This window comes from Homarus americanus, unplaced genomic scaffold, assembly GCF_018991925.1.
Source record: "Homarus americanus isolate GMGI-L3 unplaced genomic scaffold, GMGI_Hamer_2.0 scaffold25483, whole genome shotgun sequence".
Lineage (NCBI taxonomy): Eukaryota > Metazoa > Arthropoda > Malacostraca > Decapoda > Nephropidae > Homarus > Homarus americanus.
In genome coordinates, this window is record NW_024726235.1 from 4,482,393 (window position 1) to 4,503,956 (window position 21,564).

Here is a 21,564-nt window from a genome sequence, read left to right on the forward strand (position 1 = left end):
AACACAGAACAGATCAATGGTTAGTACACTGATGATAACTGGTAAACTGATAGATATAAACAATAACTAGAGAGATACTGAGAGATCATAACATGTGCTGAGGAGGAGGGACGAGGGGGTGGCATGATAACAACTGAGAAAATGCCGTCCAAAGACCAGTGTCATTTACTCATTATTGCATAAAGAGAAAAGTTTTTGTGTGATAGTCTACTGCTAAGTGACTTGTCCCCAATTATTCAAATTATCCAGCACTGGCAGTCAATTTCGGGGAGACGAGAGTGGAACTTTTGTCCGGGTTGGGCGACACGGTGGAGGTTTCTGCAGGTGGGTGTTAAACTCAGCCATCAGTCAAGAAGCTCTGGGTAGTGACGCCGTGCTGTGGTTTAGCCTTTGGTGCGTTAATGTTTCATCAGAATGAGAGACTGTGTGATGGCCAGAGACACAGACAGAGAGATTTGAAGAAGAAAAAGGTTATAGGTTTTATATTCGTCAAACTGTCGAACGGTTGAATGCCAAAGCGGACCACAAATCATGTCCTCAACTAAGCGCTGTTTACAATACAAAAGTCAACACTTTTCGGTGTGGATGACCGCAGTTCAGAAGTTCGAATGTCACGCGTGTCTCTCAACACAGATTTAAAGTTCAAACGCCACAGTCTGAAAGGTCAGCCGCTACTAATTCAGTATTTCAACCTGGGGATTGAAAGAAGTGGTGACTTATTTTAGAGAGAGTATTGGCTCGGTCGACAAGGTGGCCAGCCAATAATTCAAACCATTAGTGATGAGAATAAGAAATGATGTTATACTTTCCCATGTTGTTTTTTATATTTTAATTGGTGTGTTTACTTGTTGCTTGTGGACGAGTCTTAAAAGTTCTCTACTACTACCATGGCTTGTTGGTATCTGGTGGACAACTCGAGCGTTCTCTAAATCTTTTTTTTATATTTCAGGAACTTGGTCTACAAGTCACCAATCCGTTTTACTATTCTGAAAGTCTTTTTCCCAGAGTTACAATAAGACACTAGACAATGAACCATCGACTAGTGTCTTCCTTCCTCACACTTGGCTCCCACCTCCATTATATAATTCCGACGGGAATCATATCAACCAGAAACTGCTTTAAAGTCTTATTTTTACATCGACATAATAATCCCTTCATTTATACCCACAATAAACACAACAGAACCAAATAGACAAGAGAGTTAATACGTTATCAGTTTAGAATAATCGTTTTTCCAATTTATGTATCGTGTCTTGAGACTTGGTAATTGTTAGTTCTGGATGTGTTGGTGCCTTATCCCACTGAATTATCGAAATGTAACAAAAGTAACTGAACGAGAATAGAGAAACAGTCGGTAGATTATTTAACGAATTCTCTGAAGATGAAAGCCGTAAGTTTAAATTGTAAAGTGTTTTATTCTTGAAAGAGCTCAAAGAAAACACGTACGTTACAGCTTGTCTGATGGGAAATTTAAAAGCCGAAAATATTCACACAAAACCGGCTTCCTATTTTTCATACTTAAGTATATATTCCTTTATTTCCATATTATTACTGTATTAATTTCAATAAGTATATCAACCTTATAGATCGACCCTCTATGGTATTAGTATATAACTCAGAAGGTGTCATAATTTCAGTGGTATCTGGGTCTCGGGTCTCGTGTAATGTAAATAAATCATCTTTCACAGAGATGCATCATCACTGTCTTAACTTGATGATGGCGACACTATCTCAGAGGTATTCAGAACGTGAGAATAATTAGCACACACACACACACAATGAATCAGTTTTTCTCATTTTCTTTATTGTTAATGTTAAGTAATTCTCTAGTTGTTGTGTTTAATCTCAGTTTAGGAGGGAGATAGGAAGGAACTGGTTCACAAATAGGGTGGTGGACGAGTGGAACAAGCTTAGCAACTTTGTAGTAAGTGCTGGAACGCTGGAAAATTTCAAAAGGAGGCTGGACAGATTCATGGATGATAGAGAGTGGTAGTAACTCTCGACAGGAGCTGCCAGGCACAGGCCAACCGGCCTATTGCAGACTCCTTATTTTCTTATGTATTCTGTTTATTTTTGTTTCAGTGGATTTTTTTGTATTTTCCTGTAGTTTCGTATTCCAAAGGCTTTTAAAATTCCTTCTGGTGTCATCTAAGTTTCCATATTTCTGCTTATCCACCACACGACTCTACCACCACAATCACAACCACCACACGACTCTACCACCACAATCACATCCACCACACGACTCTACCACCACAATCACATCCACCACACGACTCTACCACCACAATCACATCCACCACACGACTCTATATCACAATCACATCCACCACACGACTCTACCACCACCACAATCACATCCACCACACGACTCTACCACCACAATCACATCCACCACACGACTCTATATCACAATCACATCCACCACACGATTCTACCACAATTACATCCTCCACAAGACGCTAAAACCCAACACTATACTATTACCACAGCTCAAAAAACTTACCGTCAAAACCTCCTTGGTCAAAACCCAGCCAAAACCAACGTACATACCTGGCAGGTGAGTAGTCAAATGAATCAGATTACATCGTCTCCTGTAATCCAGCTAATCTTACTGGTCTCCCACTATGTGTTTATTGGAATTATGTAACGTCATTGATTATCTCCCTGTACCCTCCCTCCTGTACCCTCCCTCCTGTGCCCTCCTCCTCCCCCCAAAAAAATTAATATTAAATAAACTTGTAAATTTTTGGAGGAATAAATGGTGGTAGTGACGTGAGTTTGTGATAGGAGAAAATGCCAGGAGTATTGACCACCATTTTACCATGAAGTCAGACAGAAAATTACTCGCTGAAAAGACCATTCGCTCATAGCTTTTACTGTCTTGGTTAATATTTAATGTGTGTGTGTGTGTGTGTGTGTGTGTTTTAGGAGGGTGTATGTTTACGTATATAAACGTACATATACCGCCATTGCGAAGTCAAATAAAAGCACTTTCAGCCAGGGTCGTCACACACACAACCAAAACATCAAACACGACACTACTTAATTCCGTACGATAAAATAAAGCTGTAGAAATATATACCACACTGAAACACATCTGAAAACTAATCTCTTTATAATTCACGAGACATTTTAGTTACAGCACGAAACTTTTGTGAGTGAATAAAAACGGGCAATGTTTAACGTTGGAGGAGAGATGGGATGAATGTTGGAGAGGAGAGAGAGAGAGAGAGAGAGAGAGAGAGAGAGAGAGAGAGTCTGCAGCCCAACAAATATATTTTAGTCTTTCAGCTTCAACATTTAATCAACAGTACACCAGACTACTGTTGACATTTAACAGTTACATCTGTCTACCACACACACACACACACACCCTATTGTTAAAATAATACGTAGCTGCTGATTTATGTACTGTACAACCCTGTAAATGTATTGAACGTATAATTATTATGTCTAAATCACATGTAAGTTGTATATTTTCAACCACCGGCTGTAACTCTATTAATAAACCGTATATTATTATTATTATTACACACGCACTCACATGAAGGTACCAGAACACATAGTATCCTCATCCTAACGCGGTATAAATTATCCAGTTTATGTCGAAATGTATCACTCTGCTTCAACCATAAGGTCCTGAAGCGAGAACTTTTGGTAAACACACAAGTCATCAATTACGGCATATTAAGGAAACCTAACCTAACCTAACCTAACCTAATTCCACGTTTCTGATGATCAAATACTGTTCCCTGCATTTTGTGTGTTTGTGACTGCCATCTGGTGTGTAAACATAACACCGTCAATGTAAAGATCGCTGATGACAATCTTTACCCTCGCTACTACTGGGATAAAATACTCCATTCACCAAATAATTATTCTAAGCAATCTATAATATAATGAGGAATTATGTAAAGTTTTCTAGATAATAACATTTTTTTTTTAAATTTTACGAGACTGGTAACCCTGGTAATGCCTTCTCAACACAAACAAACGAATTATTGCACGGTAATAGTCTACACTACATAAGAACGGAGTAAATTACAGCGAGCCTATTGACCCATATTGGGCAGTCCCATTTACACTCAACCCCTATTGCTCAATGCTCATATCCATCCAACCTATGTTTGAAGCTATCCAGCGTATTCGAGTTAGCGATGATGTTTGGTAACTTGTTCCATTCATCCACTACTCTATTTCCAAACCAGTGTTTACCTATTTCACGCCTAAATTTAAATTTGTCTAATTTAAAACCATTGTTACGAGTTCGCTCCTGGTTGGATAGTTTGAGTACCTTTGTAATGTCCCCTTTGTTTAACCCTGCCTTCCACTTATACACCTCTATCATATCACCCCTCACTCTACGTCTCTCGAGGGAGTGCAAATTAAGATGCTTTAACCTGTCTCTGTACTCAAGGTTCCTAATGCCCGGGATTAGTCTTGTCATTCTCCTCTGAATTCTTTTCAAGGATTTTATATCCATTCTGTAATACGGTGACCAGAATTGAACTGCGTAATCCAAGTGAGGTCTCACAAGCGCAAGATATAGTTTTAGGATGACCTCGCTAGTCTTGTAACTATCACTCCTTTGTATGAACCCAAGTACTTTATTAGCCTTGTTACGAGCAAAAACACATTGTTTACTTGGCTTAAGATTCCTACCTATCATTACTCCTAAATCCTTCTCGCAGTCAGTTTTCTCAATAACATCGTTGTTCATCTGGTATCTGGTTTCCCTGTTTACATCTCCTATACTGAGTACTTTACATTTGTCTACATTGAATTTCATCTGCTATTTTTCTGACCATTCGAAAAATTTGTTTAGATCTTCCTGTAGTTTTGCTGAGTCCTCGTCAGATTTAATTACACGCCCTATTTTAGTGTCCTCAGCAAATTTACATATGTTGCTGTCTACGCCGATATCTATGTCGTTTATGTATATAATAATGGTCTAAGTACTATCAGCTACACTATCAGCTACATTATCATCTACATTATATCAGCTACATAAGAACATAAGAAAATAAGGAGTCTGCAATAGGCCGGTTGGCCTGTGCATGGCAGCTCCTGTCGAGAGTTACTACCACTCTCTATCATCCATGAATCTATCCAGCCTCCTTTTGAAACTTTCCAGAGTTCCCGCACTTACTATAAAGTTGCTAAGCTTGTTCCACTCGTCCACCACCCTATCTGTGAACCAGTTTCTTCCTATTTCCCTCCTAAACCTAAACTTATCCAACTTGAATCCGTTGCTCCGAATCCTATCCTGCTCGGATATTATAAGAACTTTCTCTATATCCCCTTTATTGATTCCTTTCGCCCATTTAAATACTTCCATCATATCTCCCCGCACTCTTCGTCTTTCTAGGGAATGCAAGTTAAGTTTCTTTAACCTATCCTGATATGGAAGGTTTCTAAGTCCCGGAATAATTTTTGTCATTCTTCGCTGCACCGACTCTAGTGAATTTATATCCATTCTATAATAGGGGCACCAGAACTGAACCGCATAATCGAGGTGCGGCCTGACTAGCGCAAGATATAGTTGCAATAAGACCTCTGCACTCTTGTTACTTACACTTCTAGATATAAAACCCAATACTCTGTTTGCCTTATTTCGAACATTAACGCACTGTTTTCTAGGCCGTAGGTCCGGGCTTACAAGTACCCCTAGGTCTCTTTCTACATTATCATCTACACTACATTATCTACAATACATCACATACACTATCATCTACACCAACTACACTAAGACTTAATGAGTGGTTGGTAAGACTCATACACACAGGCAGATAATCTCTCTCTTAATCTGTATTAGTTGTTGTCTACTGTTTTCTACATTAATTTCTACGACAATTATGATCTTTAAGCGGTTGATGTTATAATGTATTACTCCGCTTCGACAACTAAGCTCTTTAAGCCGTTGATGTTATAATGTATTACTCCTCTTCAACAACTAAGATCTTTAAGCGGTTGATGTTATAATGTATTACTCCGCTTCGACAACTAAGATCTTTAAGCGGTTGATGCTATAATGTATTGCTCCGCTTCGACAACTAAGATCTTTAAGCGGTTGATGCTATAATGTATTACTCCGCTTCGACAACTAAGATCTTTAAGCGGTTGATGTTATAATGTATTACTCCGCTTCGACAACTAAGATCTTTAAGCGGTTGATGCTATAATGTATTACTCCGCTTCGACAACTAAGCTCTTTAAGCGGTTGATGTTATAATGTATTACTCCTCTTCGACAACTAAGCTCTTTAAGCGGTTGATGCTATAATGTATTACTCCTCTTCGATAACTAAGATCTTTAAGCGGTTGATGTTATAATGTATTACTCCGCTTCAACAACTAAGCTCTTTAAGCGGTTGATGTTATAATGTATTACTCCTCTTCGACAACTAAGATCTTTAAGCGGTTGATGTTATAATGTATTACTCCGCTTCGACAACTAAGATCTTTAAGCGGTTGATGCTATAATGTATTACTCCGCTTCGACAACTAAGCTCTTTAAGCGGTTGATGTTATAATGTATTACTCCGCTTCGACAACTAAGCTCTTTAAGCGGTTGATGCTATAATGTATTACTCCTCTTCGATAACTAAGATCTTTAAGCGGTTGATGTTATAATGTATTACTCCGCTTCAACAACTAAGATCTTTAAGCGGGTGATGTTATAATGTATTACTCCTCTTCGACAACTAAGATCTTTAAGCGGTTGATGTTATAATGTATTACTCCTCTTCGACAACTAAGCTCTTTAAGCGGTTGATGTTATAATGTATTACTCCGCTTCGACAACTAAGCTCTTTAAGCGGTTGATGTTATAATGTATTACTCCGCTTCGACAACTAAGCTCTTTAAGCGGTTGATGTTATAATGTATTACTCCACTTCGACAACTAAGCTCTTTAAGCGGTTGATGTAATATTTTCGAAAGGTATTACCAAGTGGCACTCAATATAGGAGGCAGAGACAGGTAAAGATGCTTGTGCTTTAGTTAACTTTAGTTGATGTAAATTAATATATTTTGGTGATGTTTTGGGATAGGTAAATATATATTGTTATTCTTGTTGCTATTATTATTATTATTATTATTATTATTATTATTATTATTATTATTATTGCTGTTAGCTGTTATTATTATTATTATATTATTATTATTATTATTATTATTATTATTATTATTATTATTATTATTATTATTATTACCAAATATGATAACAGTGATGATAATTAACCCATAACACAATTCAGAAAATATAATTCAGAGGAAAGACAAAAATAGACAAGATAAAATAATGAATAATAATTTAGAGGATAACGCAAAGATATCGGATTATTAAAGACAACGGATTATTTAATTGAATATAGCGGATTACTTTTGAATATAGCGAATTATTAAAGATAGCGGATTATTAAATGATAACTGATTATTTATTTGAATATAACGGATTACTAATAAAGCCAGACGACTATTAATTGAAGATAGCGGATTATTTATTGAAGATAACGGATTATTAATTGAAAATTGCGGATTACAATTGAAGATAGCGGACTGTTAATTGAAAATAGCGGATAATCAATTGAAGATATCGGATTGTAATTGATGGTAACAGATTATTAATTATTTGGAGATATACAGTAGAATAAAATGGCGTTGATAGTTATCGGCATTTTAGTATTATCGGCATTAGATTGTTTATTCCGATATCGTAGAAAATAAAATTGATTTGTTTATTATCGGTTTTTAAGGTTATCGGCCGGAGGTTTTGGTTCCGATATCATATGAAGTGTGGCGTTTAGTATGGTTGAGGATAACGTTACAATATCGGGCCGGGTTGCTGATTGAGAACGAGGGATTACTGTTAGAGGAGGAGGGGTTATTGATTGAGAACGAGGGATTACTGTTAGAGGAGGAGGGATTACTGTTAGAGGAAGAGGGATTACTGTTTGAGGACGAGGGATTACTGTTAGAGGACGAGGGATTACTGTTAGAGGACGAGGGATTACTGTTAGAGGACGAGGGATTACTGTTAGAGGACGAGGGATTACTGTTAGAGGACGAGGGATTACTGTTAGAGGACGAGGTTAGAGGAGGATTACTGTTTCAAGACGAGGATTACTGTTAGAGGAGGAGGATTACTGTTTGAGGACGAGTTACTGTTAGAGGAGGAGGATTACTGTTAGAGGACGAGGGATTACTGTTAGAGGACGAGGGATTACTGTTAGAGGACGAGGGATTACTGTTAGAGGACGAGGGATTACTGTTAGAGGAGGAGGGATTACTGTTAGAGGAGGAAGGATTACTGTTTGAGGATGAGGGATTACTGTTAGAGGAGGAGGGATTACTGTTAGAGGACGAGGGATTACTATTAGAGGACGAGGGATTACTGTTAGAGGAGGAAGGATTACTGTTTGAGGATGAGGGATTACTGTTAGAGGACGAGGGATTACTGTTAGAGGACGAGGGATTACTGTTTGAGGACGAGGGATTACTGTTAGAGGACGAGGGATTACTGTTTGAGGACGAGGGATTACTGTTAGAGGACGAGGGATTTCTGTTTGAGGACGAGATTCTTCGCCCTTGAGGATGAATTTTTTGGTCATAGAAGACGACTTTTTTACTTAACCTAACCAAACCTAACGTAACCTAACCAAACCTAACGTAACCTAACCAAACCTAACGTAACCTAACCAAACCTAACGTAACCTAACCAAACATAACGTAACCTAACCAAACCTAATTAAATCTAACCTAACTTAACAAAACCTAACCTAATCTTACCAAACCTAACTTAACCAACCAACCCATATCCATGAAAACCAAGAAAATAAATTCAAATAAAAACAAAAAAATATGAATTATTTGAAGAATTGACACTTAAAGAGATGAAGGAGAGAGAGAGAGAATTATGGATGGTAGAGAAAGTAACAACGGGGAATAACAGGAGCCTACAACAGAACGTTCAACAGTAGCAACAGTAACCAAGGAGATTATCTGGAGACTATAACAGTAATTCAACAGACTACAAGAAGAGATTTAACAACAGGAATAAACAGAATGAAGACTACAACACATATTTCAACAGACTATACAACAGAACTTTTAACAGAGACTATACAAGAAGATATTCAACAACAGGAAGAAACAGAGACAACAGTACAGACACAGGGGGGGAGGGGGGAGGGAGGGGAGGGGGGTGTGTAGGGAAGGACTCACCTCGGGCGTGTAGGGCGTGATGTGTAAGGAGCGCCAGGTGCCAGGGAGGTAACATTGGGCAGTAGAGGGCGGAGGGCAACAGCGTACCCCCGCCACCACAATGAACTGAGGGTAATGTAGGGGGTGGTGACCCTCCTCCTCCACCACCACCACCACCACCACCACCACACTTTCCCGATGATGATGATGATGATGATGATGATAACAGCGCCATCACGTCTTCTCTATCTCTCTGTTTATTTAGTCCTTGTAATTCCACTTTTATCTTGTTTTTGTTTTGTTTTCACTTATTTCTCGGGTTATTTGATGTTTCAAGTGGAGGTAATTTATTTATTTTATAGCTTTAATGTTACTTAACACGGAATTAATAAACACAAGTGGGGGTTACGATGTAGAGGTGAGGTGTGTATGTAAGACGTCTTAATCTCCTCCGCCTTCGTCGTCGCCGCCGCCAGGTACAGCGAGCGCCGTGATGTATAGTGTAGTGTTGTTGTGGCCGCCGCTGCCTCTGAGCCAACGCGGAGGCTGTAGTGAAGGAAGGAGGGAAGGAGGGAAGGTAGGCGGGAGGTACAAGAGACAAGGATGCTGTGCCAGCCCCCTCATCACAGTTGCTATGTCGTGGCTACAGGTGAGGGTTTGTTGACATTACTCCCCGTGGTCCTCTACCCGCTGGCGAACTCGTCTAAGGTCTCACGTCTTCATCTCAGCCACCGTAAGATTTATTCCATCTAATTATCATTTATTCTCCATCAATATATTATAGTAATTTCACAAAAAAATACACCAGACATGATATGATTTATAATCCTCTCAACAGCTTTCCTGGCGGTAATCACCAATCAGGACGGAGAAAACCCCCCGTAGCTCCGCCCAAAACAACCAATGAATGAGCCACCCGGCCTCCCCCAGCCAATAGCCTCTCAGGACGCGTCTTCCACTCTTATTCTTGTTACACGATTGGCGGCTAACTAGTAAATTCATCACCTCAGTAACATCGTAACATTATTGGTTTTGTTGGGGCAGAATGGACGCTACTGATGCTGTTTGATCCGCCCTAGATAATAAAGGGGACATCTAGCGGGTACCCCAGGCTGTGATATATTGTCAGGTTATGATAATGGCCGTAGGTTGTGTGTGGGTAGACTGTTATATGTACCCTTGATCATTTCTGTTGTGGTGGGGGGGTGGGTGAGGGGAGGGTTAGACGAGGGGTGGAGAGTAAAGGGAGGGGTGGAGGGTGAGGTGAGGGGTCGAGGGTGAGATGAGGGGTGGTGGATTAGGTGAGGTGAAGGGTGGAAGGTAAGGTGAGGATTGGAGGGTGAGGTCAGGGATGGAGGTGAGAGCTGGAGTATAAGGTCAAGGGTAGAGGGTTAAGATCAGGGGTGGAGGGTGAGATCAGGGGTGGAGGGTGAGGTCAGGGATGGAGGTGAGAGCTGGAGTATAAGGTCAAGGGTAGAGGGTTAAGATCAGGGGTGGAGGGTGAGATCAGGGGTGGAGGGTCAGGTGACAAACATCCATAATCGTGATAAACAAACAAAGGGAACAGCACACTGCCCTGTCTAACACCGCCTCCATCATCAAACCATTTCTCTCTACTCTGTTCCGACATTAACACACTCTAACATGCGTCATCGGTGCTCCCTGTAGCTTAGTTTATGTCACCAAGTATACTGTACTCTCCATAATCTATCTGCTGTGTATAGAGAACTGGTCAAAGGTCTTCTCTAGGTCTAAAAATACCATCCTCACGTTCCTCCGTTGTTCCTTCCTCTACTGTATGTATTATTTTTCGTTATCTCTTCCCCTCCTTCCCGGAGTGGTGTCTTACCTACTCCTGAGTTGTATGTGATTCTCCTGCCAGACGTGAAGGTTACTATCACCCTATAAAACAGGAGTTTTATCATTTTTAGGAACTGAAGGAGCGCCCTTCAAGAGTCGTTTAACCCACTTCACCCTCTGGTCCTTGAGATATTACTATGGCTCGTCTTTATATGGGACGTGGCTGTCAGGTCATGCAGTTTCTGTTGAGTTCCAGCACATGATCACTATATGTGTCAGGCAATGAGAAGGCGGACAATGTGGGCAGGGCTGCTGCTTCTCGTCCAGCCTCTGTGCTTCAACTACTACCTAGCTTATCGGGATGTACTGTACGTCCTGGGGTTAGACCTATCGTATGTAATGGTTGGCATTGTTCTGGGGTGACACTGTTGGCCCAAACACGCTCCGGGGGATTACAACAGATATACGCCCCTGGACACATTCCCGAATGCCACGGAGGTGGGAGACAGCCTTGGCCAGGCTTCACATTGGCCACTCTATAATAGGCAGACACGCAGCCATTTGATGACCCGAGAGCCCCAGTATGTGATGACTGTCTGGTCCACCTTAACTATAAAAAACTCGCTGGATGAGTGTCCTGGTCTGAGGTACCGTTTAGGTGGCGGCATCTTCCCAGGACTCGGGGAGGGGATGGTTACTGCCGCCTATCCTGTTCTTGGGACAGTTGTCTCACCTTTCAGAGGATGAAGTTTTTAAGTTTATTGAAATGACTGATCTTCAAAAGTTTTTTCTTCACATTTTAATTATAGCTACGTGTGTGTGTGTGTGTGTGTGTGTGTGTGTGTGTGTGTGTGTGTGTGTGTGCGTACTATATCTATGATTTTGAGTTAACAGTGAAAATTTATTTCGTCCTGCTGTTATGATGAACTTAACCAAACTACCTCATTCTCCCTTAACTATCCCCTTCTCCTTTCCACTCCCACTCTTTTCCTCTCCCTCTTCCTTTCCCTCTCTTTTCTCCTTCCTTCCCTTACACCCTCTTTCCACCCTCACAACTATATATGGAGGCAACACCAGGCGTCTTTTTCCTTCCTTCCCACCTCCCCCCATTCCTCCCTTCCCTCTTACTACTCGCTCTTCTCCCCCCACCTCTCCCTCCCCTCCTACCTCTCCTTCCCTCCTATACGTCCTCCCCTTCCATCCCACGTCTCTCCCCTCCTCACTTCTCGTCTTACCCTCCCCTCCCTTCTTTCCCATCTCCCTCCCTCCTTCCCTTCCATCTCCCTCCCTTCTTCCCTCCCATAATATCGATCAGCTTATTAAAGATAAAAAATGGTAACATGAGTGTGTTTAAACTTTCAGATTTGAGAGGAACTTTTTTATAACCTTTTGTTCTGTTGGTAATAAAAGAGTTTCATTAGTGCGTTGTGTTGTGTCTTGTTGTTGTTGTTGTTGTTGTGGTTTGTTGTTGTTGTATGTAGTTGTTGTTGTGGTTGTGTGTTGTTGTTGTTGTTGTTGTGGTTTGTTGTTGTGGTTGTGGTTGTTGTGGTTTGTTGTTGTTGTTGTTGTCGTTCTTGTTCTTATACTTATTCTTGTACTTATGTATATATGTATATGTATGTATGTATGTATGAATGTATATATGTATGTATGTATGTGGAAACGTAGCACACACACACACACACACACACACACACACACACACACACACACACACGCTCCAAAACACACTATTAAGCTGACATCTAAACCGCAAACACCACCAACTTATTTACATACTGACAGCTAATTTACACACAGGTATCTTTAAATATTATAAATTGTAAAATATCTGTGAAAAATGTCTTATTTGTATAGTTTACGATGATCTGGACTGGATGGCTTTAATCTGACACAGGTATTGTAAATTGGCCTTGTTACGATACATGTCAGTGCAGTACAGTAGTTAAGTGTTACTGTGTGTGTGTGTGTGTGTGTGTTGATGGCCTATGGCTCAGGTGATATAGAGGTGTTCACTTCATACCACAAACACTGTAGACAATGTATAAACACTGTAAATTCCGTAGAGTAGACAATGTAGACACTGCAACTTTATAGACACTGCAATCATTGTAGACACTGTAGACATTGTAGACACTGTAGACATTGTAGACACTGTAGACATTGTAGACACTGTAGACATTGTTTATATTGACATACAGAGTTGTTGAAGGTCTAAGGGGAGAGCTGGTCATGAATCTTGCAGCGTCTCACTCACCTGTTACACTATAAGTAAATAAAGACAGGTAAACAAACACAGGTAAACTCTGATAAACTAACGCATGCAAATACAGGTAAACATAAGAACATAAGAACATTAGAACATAAGAACATAAGAAAGTGGGATACTGCAGGAGGCCGACTGGCCCATACAGGGCAGATCCCTTTCACACCCATCCCAGCACTTCCATGTGCCTATCCAACTTCGTCTTGAAGCTCCCTAGCGTCACGATCCTACTATAGCACTCGGTAGCCTATTCCACATATCCACAACTCTATTACCAAACCAGTAGCACTATATCCTTTCTGAATCAGGAATTTATCTAATTTAAAGCCATTTGTTCTAGATTATTTCGTTATTACTGAGCTTCAAGACATCTTCCATTTTACCCTTGTTAATCCCACTTACCCACTTGTACACCTCTATCATATCCCTAACTCTGCCTCTCTAGCCAGATGTAAGCCTAAGCTTTTCAGTCTTTTCTTCATATGGAGGTTTCTAATATTATGGATCATTTTTGTCATTCTTCTTTGTACTCTCCAAAGAATCTGTGTCCATTCTATAATGAGACACCACCCAGAACTGAACCACATAATCCATGTGTGGCCTCACTAATGCTAGGTAAGTTTCAAGATAACGTCAGCAGTTCTGTTACTCACAGGCCTAGATATGAACCCAGAATCCTCTGTTTGCCTTGTTGCGAACGCTAATACATTAACTTTCTGGGTTTCAAGTCGTTTGCTAACAAATACTACCTAGATCTTTTTACAAACTGGGTTTTCTGTTCCGTGTTACCTAGTTTATACTTAACGTTTGTGTTAATACCCTATCTGTAGTACCTTGCATTTATCAGTATTAAAATTCATTTGCCAGTCTACTGACCACTCATGTTAGGTATCTAGATCTCTTTGAAGGTGTTCAAAGTCACTGTCTGAATTTATCACTCTCCCCATTTTGGTATCATCTGCAAATTTACTAATCCTACTAGTTATGCCTAAATCAAGATCATTAATGAATATGACAAACAGCAGAGGGCCTAATACAGATCCCTGGGGAACTCCGCTTTTGACCGCACCCCAGTCTGACTTTAATCCATTTATGCTGACTCTTTGTTTCCTACCAGTTAACCATGACCTAATCCATTTTATTACTGATCCACCTATTCCATGTGCTTCTACCTTCCTTATCAATCTCTCATGAGGGACTCTATCGAATGCTTTACTGAAATCTAAATAAATTATATCATATGACTTATCATTATCTACCGCTTCATATGCTTCTGAGAAAAAGCTAAGCAAATTTGTGAGACAAGAACGTCCCTGGGTGAACCCGTGCTGAGAGAAGAATGAATTAAGTTGAATGTTTCAAGGTGACTTACGATTTTTGGCAACGTAATTGACTCTAGCAACTTGCCTACCATTGACGTGAGACCAATGGGACGGTAATTTGATGCTATTGATTTATCACCCTTTTTGAAAATCGGAACTACATTTGCAAGTTTCCAAGCTTCTGGCACTAGGCCCGATTCTAATGACTTATTAAATAAAACTGCTAATGGATTACTCAACTCATCTCTACATTCTTTTAATATTCTAGCATATACCTCGTCTGGACCAGGCGATTTATGAGGCTTCAGTTTGTTTATTACTTTAAGCACATCGTTACTAGTAATATTGATATTCATCAACATATTTTCTATACTGTCGTTATATACCTTATGAACTTCTGGAAACTGTGTAGGTTTCATTTGTGAATACAGAGCAAAAGACTATTTAACGTACTACACATTTCTAACTCATCATCAGTCATTTCTCCTGTCGTAGTTTTAAGGGGACCTATTGTATCTCTAACCTTTGATTTATACAGTTGATAAAAAGCTTTGGGGTTATTTTTCGATTCGTTTGCTACCTTGATTTCATAATTTCTCTTTGCTTTCCTAATTTCTGTTTTTACCTGTCTTGTTAGGTTCTGATAGTAACCAAGTAAGTGATTTTCGCCTTTCTTAACTTTTCTATATACTCCTTTCTTTTTCCCTAGAAGATCTATGCACAGGTAAACAAGCACAGGTAACCATAGGTAAACATGAACAGATAACACAGGTAAACAAATAAAGGTAAACGTACATAGGTAAACAATGACAGGTAAGCACAGGTAAACACGAGGTCATTGTTAGTGGGGTGACACTGATTACTATTATCACTAACACTGTATAGAAACTTAACACTAATTAAAAACAGCTGCAGGTGGTCTCTCTCTCTCTATCTCTCTCTCTCTCTCTCTCTCTCTCTCTCTCTCTCTCTCTCATTAACCCCTCTCACATCTCTTCCTTCTCCTTTTTTGTCCTCTCCTTTTCTATTCCTCTTTCCTCTTCTTTTCCTTCCACTGCCTCCTCCTCTTACCTCACACATCTGCTCACACTGAAGTCACTCATTGGATTAATTTGTGTGTTATTGTAGTGAAATATTTCGTGCAGGTATGAATGCGTATAGATGTTGGCCATTAAATACGTTGCACCTGTGTGGTAAAAATGAACTCTTTTCTCCTCCACATATCACAGGTCATGACAGGTATTGTCTCCACAGCTTCTTATCCCGTGGGGTTTATCTTCCTTGTATCTGCCAGTCGCCTTCGTCTTCTCTTCTCCAATCCAGCCGTCGCCTCGTCTTCCAGTATGTTATTTGTGTATTTGTGAATGTTGCCATTGTTGCCACCCAGCCAATAAAAACTCTCCGTTTTCCTGCCAACAAAGCGCCTGTCACCGCTCGTCATGGATTCCCCCCCTCACTACGCCCGCACAAACTCCTATTTACTCCCACAATAACAATTATATTCCTACAAAAACAACTCTAGAATTATAAGCAATATAATAGTATAGATACCAGTGAATATTTTTTATTATTATAGAAGCGGTGTTATAGGTTAAGGGTTCGTGTTAAAGAGGTTGAGGGTCTATGCGTGTTGACGATGCCTGAGGGCCAACATAACGAGGTTAAAAAAGACTTAGAGTTTCGTTTTACTTGGGAAAGAATAATACATATTTTACCTGTAACTCTGTGGATCTCATCATTAGGAGGAGCTTAGAGTTGTGCTATTGTGTGGGCAGGTACATCAACACACACACACACACACACACACACACTCCACACACACACACTCCCCACCCCACACTCCCCTATACACATTCCCCCATATAAATACACTTCCTTAAGCACACTTCCCCCACGCATCCGCCTTTACACTCCTTCCCTTCCCCCCACATATATACACACACCTCCCCAATACCCCTCCTCCCACATACACACACCTCACTCACACACACACATACACACACTCACTCCACACACACATACACACACTCACTCCACACACATGCACACACACTCCTCCACACACACACACATACACATACCTCCCCCACCTGTCCTCTTTCCCCCACCCCCCCTCCCCACACAGACTCCTCCCCCACCACCCCCACCTCCTCCCCCTACACACACACGCCTCCTCCCACACATACACATTCCTTCCCCATACACACTCACCCCCCACACACACACCTCTCTCCTCCCCATACCCTGAGATTTCCCCCCACACACACAATTCAATTCAATACACACACACTCCGCCCCCCCAAACACACACACTCCTCCCCCCACACCTACACACGCACACCCCCTCTGAAACACACTTTTATAAATGTTTACTGGACTGGCATTCGCCTCGTTTGTAATTAATATTTTTTGTCGTGATATTTCCGTTTTACTTTTTACTTTTATCTTTTTCACCACTAATCGGCTCGTTAGCCGCTTGGGCGGTCGATCACGTCTCTGTTACGCGCTGTTGCCAAATACTGGCCATGCGCTGGTTCCTGAATATATCTGAACCTGGTCTTGAAACAGCTCACACTCGGTGCCGTCGCAACACTTTGGCAGATCGTTCCAATAATTCACAACTCTCACTCCGAAAATGTTACCCCTCACAGTTTTCTGGACTTGTAGCTTTTTCAACCTTGAGCTGTGACCCCTTGTGGCGCTGGCGTCCGTCAGTTCCAGGTAAGGACAGTCGACTGAGTAGTGTTCTCTGAGAGGTTTAATATTTATAGACCTCAATTAGGTTTCCCCTTGTCCGTTTGTAGTATAAGCTAGGCAGTTATATGCCTTCTAGTCTCTCTGGATAGCTGAGGTGCCAAAGTACAGGCACCAGTCTGGTGGCCCTCCTTTGGACATTTTCAGAAAGGCGGGGAAGCACCTCACTTTTGAAGATCGTTATGAGGGACGAACCGTTTAGATATCTGATCGACCTTCTTATAAGACCTAATAATTTAGTTACCTGATTCACCTTCTTCTCACAATGGTCCGAGAACTTAAGTTAATTGTCAACATACACACCCAGGTCCCTTTCGCATTCACTCTCTATTAATGCAGTTTCTTCATCCCGTTGGGACATATGATACGCCTCCTTACCGTCGGTATGTCCCAGGTGCCTCCTCTTATACTTCGTGACATTGACTCTTACCAGCCATTTCTTCGATCATTCTTGAAGCTTACAGAGGTCTTTCTGCAGCTCTTCACAGTCTGTTTGGTTCTTAATTTCCCTAAATAACTTGGCATTGTTCGCAAGCATTTGTATGGAGAAGTGTATAGCTTCTGCATGTCATGTCATTTATGAAATAAACAAACAACAACGGCCCAATACACTGCCCTATGGTAACCCTCTTTTTCACGGGGACACACGACGATTTCGTACCAGTATTCACCACACACTGCTTGCGATCATGGAGAAAGTTAAATTTTCAGCCTCTTATGGGGGTACGCTGTCGAAAGCCTTGGTAAAATCAAGATATATATTGTCAATATTGCCACCCTGTTCTGGTGAGAGAGAGAGAGAGAGAGAGAGAGAGAGAGAGAGAGAGAGAGAGAGAGAGAGAGGATGTGCGCTCAAGATAGACGTATATAAATCTCTTGTACTTTGTTATCATGGACCAGAGTGATAAGGTCCATCCTGGTTGCGTTGTTATATATAATAAATATCCCTTCCTCACTTTCTTCCCTCCGTCCCTCCATACCTCCCTCCGTCACTCTATCCGTTCTACCATCCCTCCCTCCCTCCCTCCCCCCTCCATCCTTACTACCCTCTTTTTACCCTCAATATTACCCTCCTTCTACTCACTCTACTACCTTTCTTTTACCCTCTTTCTACCCTTCACACTACCCTCATTTTACCCCCCCCCCCTCCTAGGATTCTTCCATTCTCTCTTTCTACTCTTCCCTCTTGTGAGGGCGCGTGTGTTTTCCAACACCTCTACACCACCCTCATCTCACTTACTTCTCTTATCTTAGTTCTTACTCTTACTCGGTTCTGTCACCTATTCTTTTGGTAGCATGGACATTCTTTTGGTAGCATGGTCGAGGGTCTAGGCACATGGGTATGGTAATTCTGGTATTATGTCACTTGGACGGAAATAAAGGTAAATTACTGTGGGAGAAATGAATACACCTAAAGTACTCTAAAAACAAATTTATTAATATGAAATCAAAGGGAAAAAGATATAATATTAATCATATAACTACCAGGCTCAACTCCTGGGCTTATTGCAGACTCAGTACTTTCTTCTTTACTTATTTTCTTATTTACTTATTTTCTTATGCTCTCAATGCACACAACCTTACTGGTGTTACATTGCATGGCATAGCAGGACCAGTTCCTTGGCCCTACTCACAATACATAGTACATGGCACTCATTGTAGATTACTTTACTCAACATCCAAGTGGTACTTCTCAGTACAGTTACAAGACCTTACTCAACATACACGTTAATAATGAAATCAGCTGATACCTGGGTCCACTACCCAACATGGGATAATTATTTCCAACTAATTATCCCTAACATACATGTTACAACACTCTCTGTGGACATATACTTCCAGGGTGCGTCCCAGGGTAGAACACTGAGATTCACGACCGTTGTTACTGTGTGTGGTAGCCAGACACATGGCGAGTCTGGGGTCTGGCCCAACGAGGCAGTGGAGCACATTAATCAGGCCACATCGGTGCCATCGTTTTATATATGGTCCCTGCTGGGTATCTACTACATCCGGGGCAGTTGTTGAGCGATGCAAGAATCACAATGGGATCTGGAGAAACATTGGAGAGCGTCAGGGGACCGAAGCATGACAACACAAACAAATCTCTGGTCTAGAAACGACAGACATATTTACGTTATATTACTTCTTACACTGGGTGAATGACAATTCAAATGTTGAAGCATGAACACTGATGAACACTGATATTCACTACAATTGACTGAATCAAACTGAATGGCTACACATAAACATACCTGGGGAAACATTGGAGCTGCGTCAGGGGACGCTCGCCCTGCCTCATCCCTGGGTATATATATCCCTGAGTTGCCAGTGATCACTACTCACGCACGGACAATAATCACAAACAAACTAACTGTTACTCATTCAAAGATGACCCTCAGTTGACAAAGGTCTGGCGAATTACTTTAGTTAATATACACAGACTAATTCAAGATTGAGCTTCCCAGGAGAAAGTGGAATAAACAACGCATTGATAACTGTCTTGGGACACTGGGAGGGAAACACAAGTGTAGCCTCTATGGGGAAAAACACGTCTTCTCGGGGGTCACTAACCCACTCATGTTCTGCGGTCGTGGAGTTTAATAAGAATCACTAGTTAAATAGATCAACAGTCAACGTGACCATGACACTCTTACCGAACTTTTATCCTCCCTCCTTTACCTCATTCTATTCTTCCCCTTTACCGAACTTCTATCCTCCCTCCCTCCTTTCCCCTTCTATTTTTCTCCTACCATCGCGCCTACCTTCTTCCCTTCTACCTTCCCTTTTTCTACCCTCCTTTCCTCCTTCCCTAATTCTTTCTATCTTCCATCCTTCCCTACCTTTACCCCACTCCCTCCTCCTATACTGCCAGATTCTGGGGTCACTAAGTCTAAGGGGATAACTTAACTCTAATCTTAATTTCTAAGGGTCGCTGCCACCAGACCCCCTCTGGACAGCATGTAGCTCGTTAGGTAGCGGGCAGAGTGGACTAGGCATTGGGTTAGGTTTTCCATTGACCAGATCGATAAGGGTAAAGAAGGGTGAAACCATAACATGTCTTAATTGATTTATTTCTTATAAAACACACTGGTAAAAAACACATACAACCACACTGTGGACCATAATTCCAAGGCCTGTCCCAGGGTATAGCACTGGCGCCTCTAACAACTGCTGTTGTGGTCGGTTACACTCCGACCCGAGGTGGGTTTGGGGTCCTCGGCCCACGAGGTAGAGTAGAGCCGATTAATCATGCCGAATCAGCGCCATCACTCCTATATTGACCACTGCTGGGTATCCACCGGCTCCGAGCGACCGGTGGGTTTCAATTAAGCCCACCCTCGATCTGGAGACAAACGGGGCAGAGTCAGGGGACTGAGAAACATGACAACACCAACAAACTCTCTTGTCTAGACGACAGACGTATTTACGTTATATTACTCCCACACTGGGTGAATGACAATTCAACTGTTAAATCATGAACACTGATGAACACTGATATTCACTACAATTGACTGAATTAACTGAATGGCTAGGGAACACAGAACATACCTGGAGACAAACGGGGCAGCGTCAGGGGACGCGCTCCCTGGCCATCTTGAGTTTATATACCCCTGAGTTGCCAGTGATCGCTACTCACGCAATGACAATAATCACAACAAACTAACTGTTGCTTATTCAAAGATGACCCTCAGTTGACAAAGGTCTGGCGAATTACTAAAGTTGATTTAAACAGACTAATTCAAGGTTGCGTTTGCCAGTAGAGAGTGCAATAAACGTAGTGACAACTGAGTTCGAAGGCGGGACTTACTGGGAGTGATCCTGAGGGTAAAACAGGTGGGAAATACACGTCTCTCCTGAGATTCTACAAGCGCGGTGGATTTTTAATAATATGTAGCGTAATATGAATTAAAACGGGTTTTTAGGAATGACAATGATGTGCGCAGTACACTCCTACCCTCCCTCTTACCCTCCTTATGTATTACAACCATAATAATAAAATAAAGAAGTTCCCCATGCAAGACTTTTATTTTCTGTTATAGCATCAATGAAAATGAACGTCAATAAACAGTTTCATGGGAGATTAAATGCGGGACTTAAATAAATTTGAATGCGAATAAATGAGGGAATTAAATGACTTTGAATGGGTTTAAAGGTGTTACCGTAGTCCTAAAGAGAACAACCGAGTAACATTTAATTAAATGGCTACCAATAACAA

General features: G+C 41.2%; 1 protein-coding gene across 1 annotated transcript in view; it reads right to left on the reverse strand.

Annotated features, from left to right (window-relative positions):
- Positions 1–9,378, reverse strand: part of LOC121865530 (homeobox protein MSX-1-like) — a 37,688-nt gene extending 28,310 nt beyond the window's left edge. Inside the window, exon 1 of the mRNA XM_042365046.1 lies at positions 9,228–9,378. Coding sequence (XP_042220980.1) covers positions 9,228–9,282 — 55 coding nt within the window. The 5' untranslated portion in view covers positions 9,283–9,378. The remainder of the gene's footprint in view (positions 1–9,227) is intronic.
- Positions 9,379–21,564: the final 12,186 nt, after the last annotated feature.